The sequence below is a fragment of the Bufo gargarizans genome, chromosome 2, assembly GCF_014858855.1.
Source record: "Bufo gargarizans isolate SCDJY-AF-19 chromosome 2, ASM1485885v1, whole genome shotgun sequence".
NCBI lineage: Eukaryota > Metazoa > Chordata > Amphibia > Anura > Bufonidae > Bufo > Bufo gargarizans.
Window position 1 is genome coordinate 695610179 of NC_058081.1, and position 20752 is coordinate 695630930.

At 44.4% G+C, this 20752-nt stretch overlaps 1 protein-coding gene across 1 annotated transcript in view; it reads left to right on the plus strand.

Annotated features, from left to right (window-relative positions):
* LIG1 (DNA ligase 1) overlaps nucleotides 1-20752 on the plus strand; it is a 130035-nt gene that overhangs the window by 26236 nt on the left and 83047 nt on the right. The window contains exons 3-7 of the mRNA XM_044282402.1: nucleotides 7111-7218; nucleotides 8940-9120; nucleotides 18825-18936; nucleotides 19037-19150; nucleotides 19671-19754. Of these exons, the coding sequence (XP_044138337.1) occupies nucleotides 7111-7218; nucleotides 8940-9120; nucleotides 18825-18936; nucleotides 19037-19150; nucleotides 19671-19754 (599 nt within the window). The remainder of the gene's footprint in view (nucleotides 1-7110; nucleotides 7219-8939; nucleotides 9121-18824; nucleotides 18937-19036; nucleotides 19151-19670; nucleotides 19755-20752) is intronic.

Genomic DNA, 20752 nt, shown 5'->3' on the forward strand with positions numbered 1-20752 from the left:
TTTGCTGATGACCTACTAATCCTCATCACTAACCCTGGCACAGCTTTTCCCCACATAATTGAGCTATTCAGGGAGTTTGGGACTGTTTCCAACTTTAAAGTAAACTATGCTTAGTCAGAGGCCTTCAATATATCGGCATCACCAGATTTGGTCAATAATCTGAAGAAAACACTTCCTTTTCAATGGCAATTGTCCAAATTGAAATATTTAGGCATATATTTGACAAGGGACTTGTCAGATCTTTATGGAGCTAATTATACCCCCCTGATTGGTGACATAAAAAGAATGCTGTCCTCTCTCTCCATCCCTTATGTCTCCTGGATGGGGAGAAAGAACCTGCTAAGCACATATGTGATGCCTAAACTTTTGCATCTCATGCAAATGGTTCCCATCTTTTTGACCCAAAAGTTCTTCCATATAGTGAGATCCATTTTTTCCTCTTTCCTATATTTGGCAAAAAGACCTTGAATATCATATGTGCATCTGATCCTCCCCCGCTCCCTTGGAGGTTTTGGGATGCCAGATGCTCAGTCGTATTATAAAGCGATTCAGCTGAAGAGGTGGATCTCGCTGTGTGCGTAGGATCATCCCCCTCTGGGCTCCGACATTGAGAGGGCCACGCTAACTGACCAGCAATGGGCTAGATTGTGGGGTATACCCACGTCACACTCAGCATTTACTGGCCTCACGAAAGGCATATTCACTGTTTTGGGTTCCATGCAAGGAGGGAGCCAGATCTTATCGAACCCCCCTATATACTTGCCAGCTCATTTGATCCCTTATTATGTATTACCATCTAGGGCCAGTGTCCCCGGCTCCTGGGCCAGTTTTAGGGGAAAGTTCCTCAAAGATCTCCTCTCAGAGGTGAATGCTGCAGGCAATATCTCGAGTTATTGCTCTGGGGTGGTGTCTACAAGAAACTTCCTTGATGTCCATGAGTTAACATGCTCTCTTAAGAGTATCATGTCCCAGAGGGATACACATAGAGATCCAACCTGGTTGGAAAAAGCGTTAAATCCACGGGCTAAGCGTCGGAGGTGGATCTCCTTCCTATACCACTCCTTAATATCGAATGCCTCCTTGAAAAAAAAACTGCTTTTATCGCGAGTTTGGAGAAGGAGTTGAACAGGGTTTTTACAGACGCAGAATTAGTCGGTATAAAGCTCAAATCACATGGTTTTTCCAAATGTGTGCGCATACAGGAACACTCTTTCAAAGTGTTAACTAGGTGGTACAACTACCCGAAAAAACTATTCATTGCGGGTCTATCTCAAAGCGATAGTTGCTGGAGGTGCAAACAGGGAACTGGCTCCCTTCTTCATATCTTTTGCCCTCACATCCAAGAGTTCTGGAAAATGGTAGCGGGTGTAATCAATCAACTGTGTGCGTCACATATATTAAATTGACCCCGGAATCGGTCTTGCTCTGGCTGCCTAATGAGACGTGGTTCCCGGCTAAGTCCAGCTTGCCTACTCTTCTGGTGCAAGCCGCTCGCCTGCTGATCCCTTTATACTGGCTTAGCACTGATACTCCTACTAAGGAGCAATGGTTCAACAAAATTGACCAAATATACAGATTAGAGGAGTTGGTGGGGTGGACGGCCAGGAGGCATGACCGCTTTCTCAAACCGTGGTTACCCTGGAAACAATATTTAGAATTCCAAGGGTCAACAGCTGATTGAAAAATGGGGTTAGTTCGCCCATTTCCTGTCCACGTCATCCCATTTTTTTGTGGTGTTGTGTATGGTGACTGGGTGAAATCCCCCAATACAGTTGTGTTATCCCTTATTGCATTGAATCACTCTTATTGATTTTGGGTATGTGCAGCGTTTTGGTCTTCGATTATGTATCGTAACCCCAGAATTAATCTTACACCTACATGATGGACGTTTTATACTTGCGCTAATGTAATTTGCTGAATTATCCGTTCCTATCTCATTGTATACTCAAGAATCTGATTGTCTGATGTCTTGTATTACTAAGTGCCTGACCTATTTGAGTAATAAAATAAAAAGATTTACTTCAAAAACATCTCTGGAGAGACCTGAAAATGGCTGTCTGACAGCCCCCATCCAACCTGACAGAGCTTGAAAGGATCTGCAGAGAATTTACTATTCGCCAACCAAAGCAGAGGGACTCCTGCATATGTTTCAAACGGCCAGAGGAACTTAAGTCTTTCTCTGAGACAGAAATACTACAGTGCTACCCATAGTTATTCATACCCCCTGGCAAATTTTGACTTAGTTACTTTTATTCAACCAGCAAGTAATTTTTTGATGGGAAATGACTTGGGTGTCTCCCAAAAGATAATAAGACGATGTACAAGAGGCATTATTGTGGGAAAAACTTTTTTCAGCTTTTATTTACATTTGAGCAAAAAGTGTGCAGTCCAAAATAATTCATACCCTTCTCAATAATCAATAGAAAAGCCTTTATTGGCTATTACAATCAAACGCTCCCTATAATTGCAGACCAGCTTTTTTGCATGTCTCCCACAGGTATTTTTGACCATTCATCTTTAGCAATGAGCTCCAAATCTTTCAGGTTGGAGGGTCTTCTTGCCATCACCCTGATCTTTAGCTCCCTCCACAGATTCTCAATTGGATTCAAGTCTGGACTCTGGCTGGGCCTCTCCAAAACGTTAATGTTGTTGTCTGCTAACCATTTCTTCACCACTTTTGCTGTGTGTTTTGGGTCATTGTCCTGCTGAAATGTCCACTGGTGCCCAAGGCCAAGTTTCTCTGCAGACTGCCTGATGTTGTCGTTGAGAATCCTCATGTATTGCTCTTTTTTCATGGTGCCGTTTACTGTGATTAGGTTCCCTGGTCCATTGGCTGAAAAACACCCCAAAGCATTAGGTTCCCACCACCATGTTTGACAGTGGGGATGGTGTTCTTTGGGTTGAAGGCTTCTCCTTTTTTATGCCAAATGAAGGACACATCATTGTGACCAAACAATTAAATTTTTGTTTCATCTGACCATAACACAGAAGACCAGAAGTCTACTTCTTTGTCCAGATGAGCTTTTGCAAAGGCCAAGCGAGCTTTTGTGTGCCTTATCTGGAGAAGTGGCGTCCTCCTTGGTCTGCAGTGTGCAGTGTCCGTTGCATTGTCTGCCTTGAGACATTGCCACCAGCAGAGCCCAGATTTACCAGGATGGCCTTGGTGGTGATCCTTGGATTCTTTTTCACCTCTCTAACTATCCTCCTGGCCAGCACAGGTGTCACTTTTGGCTTCCGACCACGTCCTCTGAGATTTTCCACAGTGCGGAACATCTTGTATTTTATGCTCAAATGTAAATAAAAGCTGAGAAATTGTTTTTTTTTCCCACAATAATGCCTCTTGTACATCGTCTTATTATCTTTTGGGAGACACCTATGTAATTTCCCATCAAAAAATTACTTGCTGGTTGAATAAAAGTAACTAAGTCAAAATTTGCCAGGGGTATGAATAATTATGGGCAGCACTGTACGTATTCACCTTTTTGTACTCATGGTGTTTCCAGATGTGTGAGAATCCAGGAACACTCAGTGATGACGCACTGGTATGATACCCAGAAACAAATGTATCTCTTAGGTTTGCAGCCATCGGAGCTGTGCTGGAGATGCAAAGACAGGAAGGGTACACTGAGTCACATCTTCTGGTTCTGCCCGAAGATTTTAAATTTTCGGAAAAGGTAACGAGAGATGTTAATGATTACTTTGACAAATATTAAGCTAACTCCAGAGTCAATCCTATTATGGCTTCCAAATAACCAGTTAGGAATGACCTAGCCACCCATCTATTACAAGCGGCAAGGCTATTGATTCCTCTCAAATGGCTAAGTAAAGAACCCCCCAACTTTAGAGCAATGGGCTAATACAGTGGACCAAATATGTCGCCTTGAAGAGCTGGGGGGGGTGGGAAAACAGGAATCGCCAAAGATACATGAAATTTTGGGGACCCTGGAAACAATACCGTGCATCAGGACCTAACAAAGTGCCTTAGACACCCCATCCTTCTATCTGGGCAGCCCTATCAATGTAAACATATGGCCCACATCCTGTCACTTATGTAATACTGAGGCAGTCAAATAGGAGCAATAATCTGGGCTCACACCCTGTCCTTGTCACAGATCTGCATGCACTACTTTTAGTCTGGCTGCCACTTGGCGTGCTATGCCGTGCTGCTGCCAGAACTCTGCCCCTGCCCCCATTATAGTCAATGGGGACAGAGCGGCAGTCCAGGGGCACACGTGAACTAGCGGCAGGACAAATCCAACATGCTATTCACCCGCCGGAAAAGCCTGCCGGAGTCCCCTGCCGCTAGTGTGAAAGTACCCCAAGTCCTGAATAAAGGGTCTGACTACTTATGTCAATTCAAGGTTTTAGTTTTTCCTTTTTATAAATTGGCAAAGATTTCAAACGTTCTGTTCTCACTTTCTCATGATGGGGTAAGTGACTGCAGAATGATGGGGAAAAATTTGAACTTTTTTTTTTATTGTACCACAAGGCTGCAACATAAAGTGAAAGGGTCTGAAGGCTTTCCGAATGTGCTGCTTAGTAATTATTATAACAATAATAGCATGTCGCCAAGAGCCATAACATTCATTTTTCTGGTCTATTTGGCTCTATGAAGCCATTTCTTTAGCCATATACCATATTTTTCACTTTATAAGACACACTTTTTTTCCCCCCCTAAAAGTTAATTTATTTTAGCTCTTATGGGGGTCTGATCATTGATGAGGGTGTGGTCTAAAGGTGGTCTGATCTGAGGATCTGATATGAGGGGTTTTATATCTGATTAAGGATATGTTTTTCCCTATTTTCCTCCTCTGTAAGACCTACTTGCATCTCATCAGGTACGTCTTAAGCGAAAAATGTGGTAATCCTTAAGTCTAGTGTTTGCATTTTCATTTTGCAAAGATAAAAGTATCACAAGAAGCAAACTTTAAAAATAATTGTAAAAATCCAAAACAAAATTATAGAATGGTACCTAAAAGTCACAAAATTATATGGATAGTCCAAAAAAGTTGATTTTTATACCTTTTGACATAGACTTATAATGGCAAAACTGTGTCAGATCCTGAGGGACCCAAAACTGTTTGTATATGTTTAAATGGCAACAAATGCATATTGGAAAAATTGGACGTGTATTTTTCCTGGAATCCGCATTCCTGCTGCAGATCCGCCCTATCCAGCCAAGAAGAGACCTGCCATTTCTTGACGCAGATTTGAAATCCGTAGCCGTATGAGATGCAGAATACACACAGATATTGGTGCCGGGGTCCACCTGAATAACCTGCAGTGTGAACATGAAAAGGCAGATAAAGTACCGCACCCCGTGTTTGGCACTACCCCCCCCCCCCCCTCGTTTAAAATGCCCACTGTTCTTTACGCTGGGGGTCAGGTTTAAAATAAGCACGGTGCATGTGGGCGGTAGTACACAGAGGGATATGATTTCATGTCAGTCATAAGGACTTGAGAGAGCATCCGACAGCTGCAGAGATTTGAGACTTCACAAATCTAAAGGCTAGTTAACACCCTTTGAAAGAAGATCGTGGTAATGGGTGCAAAGCACGTTACAGACCTAATAGATTAAAAAATACATCATTTACGTTAAAGGACTTGTGCGTAACGAGGAAAGAGCGTGTTGAATGGATGATGCAGAAAAGCACTAAAATGCAATTTTTTCTATACTGTGCTGGTTTGTCAGTAACGTATCTCTGCACGGTATTCGCCATGTCATCCGATGCTAAAACGCTGCAGTGTGATTTCAGATTGATCTATGGTTTCTTCCTTGCATAATCGGAAGCCGTGTTCCTTGCAGATTTGCATAACACATTCTTAGGGCTCATGATTGGCTGTTCCGTGCATCAGGGTCCCCAATGCACGGTTAACATCCGTGCGGATTCTGCAGACGGATCCATTCAACTTGAATGGGTCCGTGTCCATCCGCACCGCAAAAAAGTAGTGCATGCACAACTTTTTTTGCGGTGCGCAGGCACAGACAGAAACCCCACGGAAGCACTCTGTAGTACTTCCATGCCTCTGTTCAACACCGAACCCTCCGGATTGTGCACCTACTGTTTGCGGACGTAATACGGGCACGGACGGGCAACGGCCGCGTGCATGAGCCCTTATACGTATAATTGGTCTCCCTGGAATATGTGAATTCCATCTTTTAAAGGGATTTTCAGGCAGTAGAATACTGATGACCTATCCTCAGGATAGGTAATCAATATCAGATCAGTGGTTGGTGAGGTTTGACTCCAGGCACCCCCGCTGATCAGCTGTTTGTAAGGGACAAACCCTGCAACATCCTCAAAGCATAGCTAGTACAGTGCCGTGCATTGCATAGTGGCTGTGCTTGGTATTGCAGCTCAGCCCCATTCTCTTGAATGGAACTGAGCTCCACATAAGTCCCGTCGCTAATGATCGTGATGTTAATGACCCAGGAAAAGGCAGAAGCTCTGATCTTGGGGATACTGGGTTTCAGACCCCCACAGATCTGAAATTGATGACCGTTCCTAAGGACAGCTCATAAATATACTACTCTCGGAAAACCCCTTTAACACGTTGCATATATTTGGACTTGCCTGTGCTGATGTAGCATAAAAAAGAATTAAAGGGTTGTCTCATGGAGGCAAATGGATGTCCTTCAAAGGGGTTAGATCAAAGCGCCACAGTGAAGAGCTGATCTGCACAAGTAGCTTGATAGACATTACTTGGAAAGCTTTTCATCTGAATGGCCGCCATGTAATATACATTTTCCCCTGCAGGCATGGCATGGTTTTCCCTGGGAAAATCTGAAGTTTTTATTTTTTAATCTTTTCCACACAGAATTTTTTACATGTAGAATTATGGTGCTTTTGGTGTATAAAAGTTACCTTTTTTTAATCCCTTAGAGAAACCATGAAATATAACTTATATTTGCGTTCACCATCGCCCGCAGTGATTCTCGTGCTCCGTATATTGTGGCCTACTTAGGGATGTTGCATCCGGCGGCTAATGCTTTGGATGTGATCCGTTACCAAATGCTTTTAAGACCTTGTTTTCTTTGTCCTCGGGTTAGATGATCATCTTTTAATTTATTATGACATTTTAATAGTTCTTCTCTTTTGCTCTTCAAAGGTCGTTTTTTCAACCCAAAGCAGAAGCTGTTACCAAGAAGGAAAAGAAATTGGAGGAGGTTGAGATCGAGTCTAAAGAAAGAAAGAAATCCTGCAACAAAGATAAAAGGTAATGGTTTTTAAAAAACTATCACACAGCGTTTGTGTTTTTTGCATGGAACCAGCTCTGCTTTACCCAACTCTACCCTGTATTTCCGGTTATCCACAAGGCCGGAGTTGAAAATGGCACCTTATAGGAGAAGGTTACAAGCAGGTCATGTCAGTACCATAAGGGACATGTCCACACTGGTGACTAGCGACTGGTCCCTACACTGCTACCAGCTACATTGCGGGTGCACCATATCTACAGGAAAACACATTACCTGGTACCAAAACAGAGTAGAGTCTAATAGAGAAGGGTAGAACCAGTACCATGCAGTGGAAAAGTGTTGCAGGTGTCAAGCGCGCAGTGTTTGTGTAAGGGCTCATGCACATGACCATTGGCTGTTTTGCAGTCCTGAACAGCTGGCCCCTAATAGAACAGTATTATCCTTGTCCGTAAAGGCGACAAGAATAGGACATGTTCTATAATTTTGTGGACAGTGCAGAACAGACGTGCGATGCAGACAGCACACTGAGTGCCGTCCACCTCTTTTGCAGCCCCCATTGAAGTGAAAGGGTCCGCGTCCAACCCGCAAAAAATGTGGATCAGATGCAGACAGAAAATACGTTTGTGTGCATGAGCTCTAAACCTGTACTGAATTTACATTATGCTGAGTTTGGGTTAGGCCTCATGCACACGACCGTTGTGTGCATCCGTGTCCGTTGTTCCGTTTTCCGTGATTTTCTGCGGACCCATTGACTTTCCCTCCCCTGTATTAAATTCCCCCCCCCTCCCTCCCCTGTATTAAATTAATTGGTGGCCTCCAAAAATCACGGAAGACACACGGAAGAAAAAACTGACACGGATCACGGAACAACGGAACCCCGTTTTGCGGACCGTGAAAAAATACTGTCGTGTGCATGAGGCCTTAGTGTGTGTGTGTGTGTGTGTGTGTGTGTGTATGTATATATTTTATAGGACTTTTATTTTTATTTTTTTTATTACTTGGACAGACCCTGTAAGGATTGAAATACAGTATTTTGTGTATCACTACTGGGGACCCATGTTTCAGTCGGCAAATTGCAATCAACCTCTTACCTCCCTGAGGTCATTGACCTTGTGTCATGGTTATGATAAACAGATTGTACTGACTGAAGCACAAGTCACCAGTATTTTAACGCCAAAGTCGCTCTAAAAATAGAGAAATCCAGTCGGATGACTAGTAAAACTCGTCAAGAGAAAAATACAAAAAGTCCAGTTGCTCGGACTTGTTACTTCTGACTTACCATGGCCTGGATGAATGTCGGCCTTCACAAGCATATGCATGAGCAAGAGTTTGGAAAGTCTATTTGCTTTTAAGGGGCATCTCCTGATAAAATGATGGCATGTTGTTGCTAGGATATGCAATTGCGTTATCCATTGAGGGTCCGACCTCTGGGACTCCTGCTGTCCTTGAGAACACACTGACCTGATTATACCAGCCACCCGTTGTACAGGACTCTGCAGTACAGCTCCATTCAAATGAATGAGAGAGCGCAGTGGTTACCTGAAAAATAGCATCAGCTCCGGTGCTGCTTCATTCTGGGGATTGTGGGGGTCCCCGCATCAGACCCCTGACCAATCAGACAGTGATGACCGCATTATGCCTTCACTCTATGCTAGGATAACACTTATAATGACCTGCATTTGCTTTGTTTTTGGATTTTATACTTTATTTTTTTTATTTTTCTTCCTTTCTCTTGAAATAGCACCGAGCAGCCATTAAAAGAAAAAAATGGTAAATTATCTACGAATGGTGCAAAGTCTCCGATAAAACGTGTGTCAAAGAAATCAACGCGAGTTCTGACAAGTGACAGTGAAGATGACGAATCGATGGAAGTTGAAGTGTCCGCTACAGAAAAAGATAGTAAAACCACTGACGATGCAAAGGTGAGTTGGAGAGCCCAGGACGACTGCATTATGATGTGAAGGTCAGTGATTCAGCGAAATATGCCCATAAACATGGTTTATGTAGAAGAGACATATTGGCTGTTACTGATGAAATACTGCAAATGATATGTCAGCCAGCCAGCAGGTGGAGCATTTGCACCAGCGTACGGACTGACTAAAGGTATTCACTTGGCTGTTAGCTTATTACAGGGAGTCTGTCAGATCCTTCTCACATCAAACCGCTTGAATCGCCTTGTACATCATATACACAGTTCACAAATGTTACTTTTGTCTGCAAAGGGTGATGCTGCTACAATGAAGTTTGGAGTGATGGGCTGGGAGTGGCGGGGCGGGGGGGGGGGGCCTTCTCTATGAATAATCGCTTGTATGAGAGATGTGCAAAGTTTCATAAAAAGAGGGGATTGCCTCTTGAAAACAGCAATGGCCTAGTTTCGAGGTTGATTTTTATCTAATTTACTCTGATAACTTGACTAACGCTATAAAGTAGCAAACGGACACTTCTTATGGAACAACCCTTTTTAACGAAAAGTTTGACACAAGCGTGTAACGGGTGCATTTATTTGGTCTGTATTATAGCCAAGTGTCCCGGTATGACTGGGTCTGATGACTTGAACTGACGGCAGGTTGTCCCATCTCGATGAGTTAGGGAAACTGCATAACTTGCTGTGCCGCACTGTTTCCGTACCTCCCGTGCACTGCAATTGGAGAAATTGAAGCTGCGGAGCTCTGCTGTTTCCCGGCCATCTGGTGGTCAGCGCTCAGGGCACTGCTCAATTGCCTACTCGTCAGTGAAGGAGACCACGCATTTACATGCTGCCTTCCCCTCCACAATTTGGGAAGGAACGATCGCTAATGCCATTGCTTGCCCCTATACAGAATCATTATTTGACGGTAGCAGAGTAGTGTTGCACCGGGTACTGAATTTTCGATACCCAATTCATACTTTTGCACCCGGGCCGATCCAATACCGGGATTTGCTATTTTCCAGTACTAGGCTGCGCTACCGCATGAACATGGTGTGCGCCGAGGGCTGAGTTCGGTTTCAAGATTTAAAGTGGTTTTCCACTTTAAAAATCAACTACCGAAGTTATTCAACGAAGTCGCACGCGACTTCGTTAATAACTTACTTCAGCTCATCTGAGCCCATACATTCTAATACTGTACGGAGACGTAGTTTTCCGAAGTTTTGAAGGAAGCGACTTCGGATGAAGCATCCCATGCTCACTTTGCTCAGCACTAGTAATGACGATAAAGCTGAGCTCACATGGAGCGCTGCCTCCTCGTCTCACAGCTGATCGGCGAGGGTGTCGGACTCCCGACGATCAGATATTGATGACCTATCCTCAGGATAACCCCTTTAACTTAGTCCCATTCTCTGCTTTACTCTTAAAGGGTCACTGAGTTTTGGTAAATCTTTTGATATGTCATAGAGACAGACGTATCGCAAGTTTTGATCGGCGGGGGTCTGAGCAATCGCGGAGGGAGAAGCTTGTGCATGTCTTTTGCTCCCTCCTCGGAATTGAGATGGGCCCATCGCCTTTTCTTGAGCTTGTCTCCTTCAGCAAGTTGAATGCGTGACATGTGCCACCTACTCTACTAATTCTAGCGACCCCTCCCGATCCAAACTTTGTGATTATGTTTGACAGATCAAAAGTTTTACCGAAACTCAGTGACCCTTTATAGAGACAGTAAATCTTCAGTCTACATGGACTCTGGGTACTGTGCCGCTCGGTGGATGCTCGCAGCTGTCTGAGGCTGGGGTGACTCTAATGTTCCTCAAGAGGATTACCATCAAGAAGTCCAAACAAAGGCTTACTCTCCTGAGTGATAATTTCTCACAAATCTACAGTTCTGAAGACATCCAGGCCCTTTTTATTTTACTATGTGTGCGCGGTATTAGCAGCTCTTAAACAATAAGCCGAACTTTTATGAGCTGCTGAATTTACGCTTTGTATTCCTTTAAATGCCCGCGGTAGAGCGTTGCGGTCTTGTTTTGTTTTCCAATCCGTATCACAGGGAGCCACAATCCATCTCACTGTACACAAGCATTAACACATTTGAAAATACCTCAAGTATGTCATTTACACGCTGCTTTTAGTGCTTAATGAAATGATCATTGGCTGTTGTTTATCTGCAGCCACTTGTTACAGCAGGTGCAGTCCCACATCTTGCATTGCAGGTCCTGTGCCTGTCAGGATTGCCATGACATTTTAGGGACTGTAGTCTGGACTTAGGCCAATAGATTCTTGCTCGGTATCACTCACAGCTTTTGGGATTGTAGCCAGAAAGGTCTAAGCATATTAAAGTGACAAAGTAAAACGTGCGTAAATTGGAGGTGTTGAAGTTTATGTTCCTCTTAACCAGATACTCGCTTTCTTGGTTAAATCGGCAACAGTGTTGGTGCACCTGCTCACTAATAAATGAACCTACAAATTTTTGGGCTAAACTTATAGGGGAATATTTATCGAGAGTGGTGCTTTCTGCCCCGGTCTTGATATCTCCTGTGCTGCTGGAGGATTCACCTAAAGTTATGACGAGGAGCAGGCATCATCCTAAATTGGGTGCATCCTCTGGCAATCCGTGCACCTAAACAGAAAGCTGCGAGAGCTCTGAGCTGCTGTAGATTTCTGGATTCGTTTGCACCAAGAAAATTGGCGTAAATGAAGATACATTTGTCTCCGCGGTTGGCAACGCCTCTTTCCTGTGCTTGTCACATTCCCTTTTAGAAAAGTTGCAAAGGCGACGTAAAAAAAGAGGCACTTGTGTATTGTACAGCAGACACACGTGGCTAATGTCTACAACCAGCGAAAAAGCAGATTGCAGACTTTTAAACCATCAGATTCAGTGGTCAAATCTGACTGGCATCTGAAGGGAGAAAATGACGGATCCACGCACTTTCCGTTTTGTAACCGCCTCTCCTCACTGAGATCGGGGAAGCCGTTACACTGTAGTAATAGGCCGGAGCCTGCTTGAGGCTCTGAATATTTAATGGTATATCCCAATACAAGCCTGCATTGGAATATACCAATCTTTTGTATATTGTCATGGATAAAGTCTCATTACTTGATACATGTTTAAATCCAGTGGTTGCATCTTATAGTCACCTAGAGCGAAAAAAAAAAGTAACATTTAAATCAAACACCCCTTTTCCTCAACAGGAAAATAACCATAAAAAAAACCAAAATAAAAAAACCCCATAGATATTGCTGTGTTAAAAAATGTCCAAAATATAAAAATATTTATCCCATATGGCGAACAGCAACAGAAAAAAATATCAAAATGGGCAATTTGCCTATGGCCTATTTTTTGGTCAATGAACCTCCCCAAAAGATTTCATAATTTTTTTTTCTTCAGTATTAAAACACAAGAAACACTACATATGTGGCATTTTTGTAATTGTACTGACCCAGTGAATGAAGCAAACAGGTCAGTTTTACCAAATAGTGAACACTGTAAAAACAAAACCCATAAAACCGTGGAGGAATTGCGTTTTTTGGCAGTCCTCTAAGTTGAATGTTTATACGGATCTTCCCAACGAGGTTCCCATCTGGGACAATCTCATGTTCCCTCACCTGGCGCAGCTGGAGGGTGTGTCTGAGTGGAGACGGCACGGCGTTCCGACATTGGGAGATTTATATGAGAATGCACAATCCTGTTCATTTCAGCAGATACAAGACAAATTACTTGTGCCTCGCACACTCTTCTTCAGATACCTCCAGCTGAGACATGCACTACAAGCCCAATTTCCGTGGCGGGGGGAGAGAGAGAGAGGCATGTCTAAGTACCCCGTTATTGGTGTTTTGAAATCGCAGGGCCTGAGGGGTATAGTGTCAGTATTATACACTCACCTACTTAATTGCCGCATGACGGCTGCTCCGCTGACAGTTGAGGACAAGTGGAGGCAGCTAATTCCCTCTTTATCTCCTGAAGATTGGGAGGAGGCTCTGGCAGCCCCGACCAAAGTATCACCCTCCATAAATAACAAAATGATTCAACTATTCATCCTTCATTGTAGCTACCTCACTCCCACTAGACTTCAAAAGATGGGAAGAATCGCTCACAATAGGTGTCATCGATGTAATATAGAGGGAGCAAACTTCTGGCATATGATTTGGGATTGCGAAATCATTCGCCAATTCTGGGTCGCAGTACTGGAAGTCCTTGCTACCATGGTTCCAGCGGCACTTCCCCTATGCCCCAAGTTGTGTGTTCTAGGGGTTGTGGATGAGGAGTCGTGGTTCCATTACCATAGAATCTTTATAGTTGAAACTTTATTCCTTGCCAGGAAGGCAATCGCCTTGAGGTGGATGGGTGATTTCCCTCCCTCTAAGGGACAGTGGATCTCCCTGGTGAATCATGCAGTCTCTATGGAGAAGGTTGTCTAAAAGCACAGAGGGTGCCCTCAGAAATTCGATAGTGTGGGGCGACTGGTGTGCCTCTCCGATCACTTTACACTCTTCGCACATGTATGTGACAGGCAGTGGTCCTCGATGACCCCCCTCCTCAGCCCCAAAGGGCTTATACTGTTAAATGCGGTTTTCACTGTAATTATGCTCTATTGTGTGTATGGTGCTGTACCCTATGCTGACTGTGTATCATTCAATCCATCATCTCCCGCCTGGGGCTATTGGTATATTTGCAACTCTGTCCTATGTAACTCTGTTTAACTTGCTCTTCAAAAATTTTAACCCCTGCGTGGTTTGATGCAATGTCTTGTGTGCATCATGCTTGTGATAAACATCTTTTAATAAAACGAGTTTTATTATAAAAAAAAAAAAAAAAAAAAAGCTATGAGTGTAGGAAGACCCAGTACTGAAAAGATATCCAGGCCTCTCAAACATCTGCAAGCAAGTTCTGTCGGAAAGGGTATAAACCCATTTGTGCTTTTCATGGAGCGTATTGTCTTGGCTTTAGAACTGGAGCTCAAAAACTCAGAAGTGGTCTAGCACAGAGTTCTTGAGGAGAAGTAGTTGTCAAACCTGTGGCCTCACTACACATTACGCTCCAGCACATGCTTCATACTGGGGAGCGTTCCTGTCAGGCTGCTCATCAATGACTGCATATCGTAGACTGGACTGCATTATTGCCATCCATTGTAGTGCAGTGTAGTGAGGCCCTGTCCACTCGCCCTCCTAGGTAGCTCTGCAAATTTTTAAATCCTTCCCTGAGAACCCCTTCAAGTTCTGTCAAAAAAATAAAATAATAATAATAATAATAATTTTTTTTGTACATTGTAGAATACAAAACTGCAGGAACACAGGATTGACCGAAATCTGTGTCTTGCACACAAACTTATTTTCTTTCCATTACGTTTTTTTTTTGTTTTTTTTTTGTGGACCATATACGGAACCATTCATTTCATTGGGTCCGCCAAAAAAACCTGACCCATTCCATTTCCATATTTCTGTTCCGCAAAAAAAAAAAAAATAGAACATGTTCTATTCTTGTCCACATTAGGCTACTTTCACACTAGCGTTCGATCGGATCCGTTCTGAACGGATCCGATCATAATAATGCAGACGGAGGCTCCGTTCAGTACGGATCCGTCTGCATTATTTTAGCATAAAACAGCCTAAGTGTGAAAATAGCCTCGTACGGATCCGTCCAGACTTTCAATGTAAAGTCAATGGGGGACGGATCCGCCTGAAGATTGAGCCATATTGTGGCATCTTCAAACGGATCCGTCCCCATTGACTTACATTGTAAGTCTGGACGGATCCGCACGGATCCGCACGCCTCCGCACGGCCAGGCGGACACCCGAACGCTGCAAGCAGCGTTCAGCTGTCCGCCTGTCCGTGCGGAGGCGAGCGGAGCGGAGGCTGAACGCCGCCAGACTGATGCAGTCTGAGCGGATCCGCTCCATTCAGACTGCATCAGGGCTGGACGGCTGCGTTCGGGTCCGCTCGTGAGCCCCTTCAAACGGAACTCACGAGCGGACCGACGAACGCTAGTGTGAAAGTAGCCTTACGGCCAAGGATAGTACTGTTCTATTAGGGGCCAGCTGCTCCGTTCCGCAAAATACGGAAAATCATCTGTTTTTTTTTTTTTCTTGCGGACCGCAAAATACATAGTCGTGTGCAAGAGGCCTAAGGTGTAGCATTTAATATGAGCGTGGAGGGCCTGTTAACAAGGTTGGTCAGGCAGCCAGCAAAACCAAAGGTGAAAAAATGACTTAAAACTTTTTGTTTTGGTGCCTCCTCCAGTCCAGCACGCGAGTCGCTCCATGCTTTTATAAGCCACTGCAGTAAGTTCCTTGCTATAGTTGTGACTGAACTGTTTGAGTGTATGAAGCCAAAAAGTTTAGCTAAATAAATATTTGGAGCCCGGTCAGAATAGAATGTGAAGAGCGAGAGACTAAAGTTTACGCCTGGGTCAGCCAGGAGACTTTTACTGGTGGCATCGAAGCCGCTTGTTTTCTATCCTTGAGCTAGGTTTCTCCATCAGTTATCAAACAAGACTTTTAAGATGGACGAACATAATGACCATAAGCCTGAATGCGGCCTGTCCGATATTATGTGAGTGATCCCACCATGTTAAATCAGGGAGAAAGTACATGTGCAAATGCTCTGCCAAATTTAACCAGTAGACTTTGGAGTTTTTGACAATACTTGGTTGTGGCTGCTGTGGGTTACTGCAGCTCAGATTGGTCCATACTGATTCATACCGTGATCCGTCAGGTTACAATATTCCCAAGTTGCAGTGGTCTTTCATTCTTTCATGCACTATTTAAAGGGAACCGGTCATCTCCAAAAACCATCCCAAGCCGCCAGCAGCGTGTTTCCGACGATCATTTCTTCCTGAAGGCATATGCCCGCGTGATTTTCTAGTCGTGCTGGAAGGCAAGGGGGCAGCGGCCTCCTTGCTTTAAGTCACGGTAACCACGCCGCCTTCCCTCCCCCTTCGCTGTGATTGACGGCGCTTATGCACGAGAGTTCGGCTGCCTTTGCCGAACAGCCGGCTGTCAGTCGCAGGGAAGGGGGAGCGATTACCGTGACTTGAAGCAAGGAAGCCGCTGCCCCCTGGACTTCAAGCATGACTAGAAAATCACGCAGGCAGGGGATAAAATAACGTTTTCTGAGCTTTTGCTTCATCTGCCTTCAGGAAGAAAACGATTGTCGGAAACACGCTGCTCGCTTCATTCAGGTACTGCTGGTGGCTTGGGATGGTTTTTGGAGGTGAGTTTCCCTTTAAAGGGCTTCTGTCAGCCGTTTTGTCCCTATGACACTGGCTGACCTGTTACATGTGCACTTGGCAGCTGAAGGCATCTGTGTTGGTCCCATCAAATGAGCCTCTAGGAGCAACGGGGGCGTTGCCGTTACGCCTAGAGGATCTGCGCTCTCTGCAACTGCCGCGTCCTCTGCACTTTGGACAGACAGTTTACACTGCCTGGCCCTGTCAATCATAGTGCAGCGGGCTCAACAGTTGCAGAGAGGGCAGAGCTTCTAGGTGTAATGGTAACGCCCCCGTTGCTCCTAGAGGCTCATTTCCATATAATAAAACATCACTTTTCTCAGCAATGCGGACACATATGAACATGGGACCAACACAGATGCCTTCAGCTGCCAAGCGCACATGTAACAGGTCAGCCAGTGTCATAGGTGCAAATCTGCTGACAGATGCCTTTTAACCCTGAATCCACTTACATCAAAGTTTCATTTTCCGTTTTTCTGATGCGTCATAAAAACAGGAAAAAGAACCCCCCCCCCAAAAAAAAACCTGATTCTGTAAAAAAAAAATAAAAAAAAAATACAGTACTACATCTTCTGTACGATCTTTACCTGTGCCAGGATGAACATCACTACTGGACACCTGGTGAGGGCAGCTCCATTTACAGCTTCCAGCAGCCTTTCCTGATCTTTTAAATGTGAGGATTTGATTGATCTGTATTAGTTTTGGGTTTTCGTTTTTTGTCGTATTTTGAGTTGAGGTTTTGGGAGTCTGGGAACCAATTACTAGATTTCTATGGTTTCAAGTTACAGCGGTTTCAATTTACAATGGTCGTTCCTAAACCAATTAATAGTGTAACTTGAGGGATGGCCGTGTTGCAGTCGAGAGTAATGTAATCCTGACCGTCACATGACTCGAGCGGCTCTCGAGCGCTGTACATGTATAGCCCTTTTGCCATTTAGTTACTAGAAGTCGTCTGAGGTTAAGGTTATTTTTAACTGCAAGACGAGTTCATTGAATATCTCCTAAACAAACTTCCTCCAGGAGCAGCGCTATTTTTACGTTTTGTTAGTTTTCATAACTGTAAAACAAAACTCTGGGTCAACCTGGCAAACACAGAAAGCATGAAATGGCTTATCATCCATATCCCCTACAAACAAGATACGGCTAAGATTTCAGTGTATCTTCCCTCTGCACAAGTGTATAGAAGTAGGGTGGGCCAAGTAATTTTCCTTAAAAAAAAAACAACCCCAAAAAAAACGCATGGTTGCTTTTCAGAATAAGGCCACCTGCATACATTGCGGAAAAACCTCAGAGTAATACAGTACCAGAAAAGCAGATTCCACAAGTTTTCAAATTTATGAGCCTTTCATTTATGTTAGTGGATTTCACCTTTTCAATAGAAGGGTGCGATCTGCTTCAAGAGCTGCTTAGATATTGCGGATTTTGGTGCGGATATGCCGCAGAAAAGCCCATAAATCCACACCGAAATTTGTTCTGATCTTATGGGCGTTCTCTGCATGTGCAGGTAGCCTTATAAATAAATAAAAAAATTTAAAAAAGTTGTTATCCCAAACCCTCCGTTCTAGCACCTCCTCTCCGGCCTCCACTTTAAGACCTTTTAATATGGGACAGCGACCCCGATCATTTCCCCCATTTAAACATGTTCACCATTCAGGCAACAGACCAGCAAACGCTTGTGGATTGATCAGATCTTTTATACAGAAAATCGCTGTTGGCAGCACAGTGCCCTTGTTTTAATGAAGGTGTGCCACCATCAATAATGAAAATGGATGTAAACGAATGATTGGATTATTGATCGATCATTTGGTCACATACTGTGCGCCATCTCAATAGAGCTAAACGAGCATCGTTTGGCTTGTTAAATAATCAGTCATGTTATGGCATTGATCCTTGCCCACCGACACGCCACTCCTCTTGGTGGGCACAGCTACTGGCGTTGCTCACCGTTCCAGGGTTTTATTTCTCTGGTAGTGCCACTATGCCAGTATCCCTCTCCCGCTGCCCCCTAGGCCGCTGGAATGAAGTTGTTCTTTTTCCGCCTCTCCGCGCAGGGTGAGACCTGTTTCCTGACACCATTGCCTCTCTGCCTGTAACGCTCTCTCTCGCCCTTAAAGGACCAGCACACATCCCTTGATCTTCCCTAGCCTGTGGCTGGCCAACCTGGTATACTTAAGGTATTTCCCTGTGGGAGGGTGTTTGAGCAATATGTTCTAGTACTCTAGTTTCCCGCACAGATGTGCTGTTAGCTTGTTTGCCTGTTCTATGTACCGACTTCTGCTTGACTTATGGTTTTGACCCTTGGCTGCCAGGCCTGACCATAGCCTAATCTCTGTACTAACCATGAGCTGACCTTGGACTGTTTATTGGATTGCATGAACTCTGGGTGCCTGACCCCAGCCTGTTTCTTCCTACTATTTCCCTGATCTCTTGGTACTCCACAATGTTAGTATTTCATTATAATAGTATGTTTCATTTTTTTTTTATTGCACAGGTGGTCACAAGTGGAGAAGTTATTAGTTCTAGTAGCAGCCATTCCCCAGATGCCTCCTGTCGTACTGGTTCAGCAGATGTGCCTCCCTCCAGCATCCCTAAACGAAAAACAGGTATTGTCCAATTCAATGTCAGAACTCTAGTGTCATAAATGTAGTTGAAGATTTATCTGCTTGTTAAATTCTTTTTAAATTATTATAATTTTTTTTAAAGCTCGTAAGCAGATACCAAAAAGGAAACTCGATAGTGTGCAGGAAACACCTAGTCTGCAGAAAAAAGAGAATGATGTCGAAGAAAAACCTGCAAAGCGTCAACTGCAAGAAACGGGTATACTTTGCTTTTGTTATTTAGGGTGCATATGTATGTTTACAACCAATGTAGAAGGCACACGTGGACATTTGCTTAATGCACATAGTTTTCATGCATGGTGTCCCTACCTCATGATTGGATGTTTACTGGATAACTCCATTAATTTTGTCAAATTAAATGCTTCAAACAGAACATAATATGAAACTTTCACAATTCCAAGATCCATATTAATTACAGTGTAGCAATTCTTGTCTAATCAGGAAATCTTAAAAATAAGAAATCTTCAACCCTTAGAGGACCTTGCGATTTTTCCATTTTTGTGTTTTTCTTTTGAGCTCCCTGCCTTCCCAGAGCCATAACTTTTTAAAAATTTTCAGTTCACAGCCTTATGAGGGCTTATTTTTTGCAGGACAAGTTGTACTTTATAATGGCACCATTGCACACAGTGTAGTGGGAAGCGGGAATAAAATTCCAAATTGGGTGGAAATGGGGAAAAAAAAACGCAATTCTGACTTTGATATTTCTATTATTTTTCCAGCTCTAAGTGCAGTCATGAAGACAGAGGAAAAGGAAGAGGATGAAAAAGTTGACAGTAAATCTTCTGAGCAGATAAAAGAAAAAGGTATATTTTGAAAAGGGAAAATGTCATAACATTGCATGCATTCTAAAGGGATTCTGTCACCAGGTTTCACCCCCTCCAGATAAAAATATGGTTATGTTCAGCAAGCTTTAACCATTCCTAATGTGGTCTTATAAATGTAATCTGTAGGCTCATTTTGCTAAAAATACGCTATTACTAACCTGTCATTCATAAAAATAAGGTGCCCAATGGGATGTAAATGGCTCCAAGCTGCCGCCCGCACCCGCTGCCGTTCGTGCCCAGCGCCACCTCATAATCTTCTGTGACGCCTCCTGCTCTCCCTCCCTCCCCCTCCTCCTGCTGTAACATTGCTGTGACGCCTCCTGCTCTCCCCCCCCTGCTGTAACATTGCTGTGACGCCTCCTGCTCTCCCTCCCTCCCCCCTCCTCCTGCTGTAACATTGTTGTGACGCCTCCTGCTCTCCCTCCCTCCCCCCTCCTCCTACTGTAACATTGCTGTGACGCCTCCTGCTCTCCCTCCCTCCCCCCTCCTCCTGCTGTAACATTGCTGTGACGCCTCCTGCTCTCCCTCCCTCCCCCCTCCTCCTGCTGTAACATTGCTGTGACGCCTCCTGCTCTCCCTCCCTCCCCCCTCCTCCTGCTGTAACATTGCTGTGACGCCTCCTGCTCTCCCTCCCTCCCTCCCCCCTCCTCCTGCTGTAACATTGCTGTGACGCCTCCCGCTCTCTCTCCCTCCTCCTCCTCCTGCTGTAACATTGCTGTGACTTCTCCGGCTCTCCCTCCCTCCCTCCCCCCTCCTCCTGCTGTAACATTGCGATGTTACAGCAGGAGGAGGGGGGACGGAGGGAGAGCGGGAGGTGTCACAGCAATCTTGCAGCAGGAGGAGGGGGAGGTGTCAGAGCAATCTTACAGCAGCAGGAGGAGGGAGGGAGGGAGGGAGGGAGAGAGAGCAGGAGGCGTCACAGAAGATTATGAGGCGGCGCTGGGCACGAACGGCAGCGGCAGCTTGTAGGCATTTAC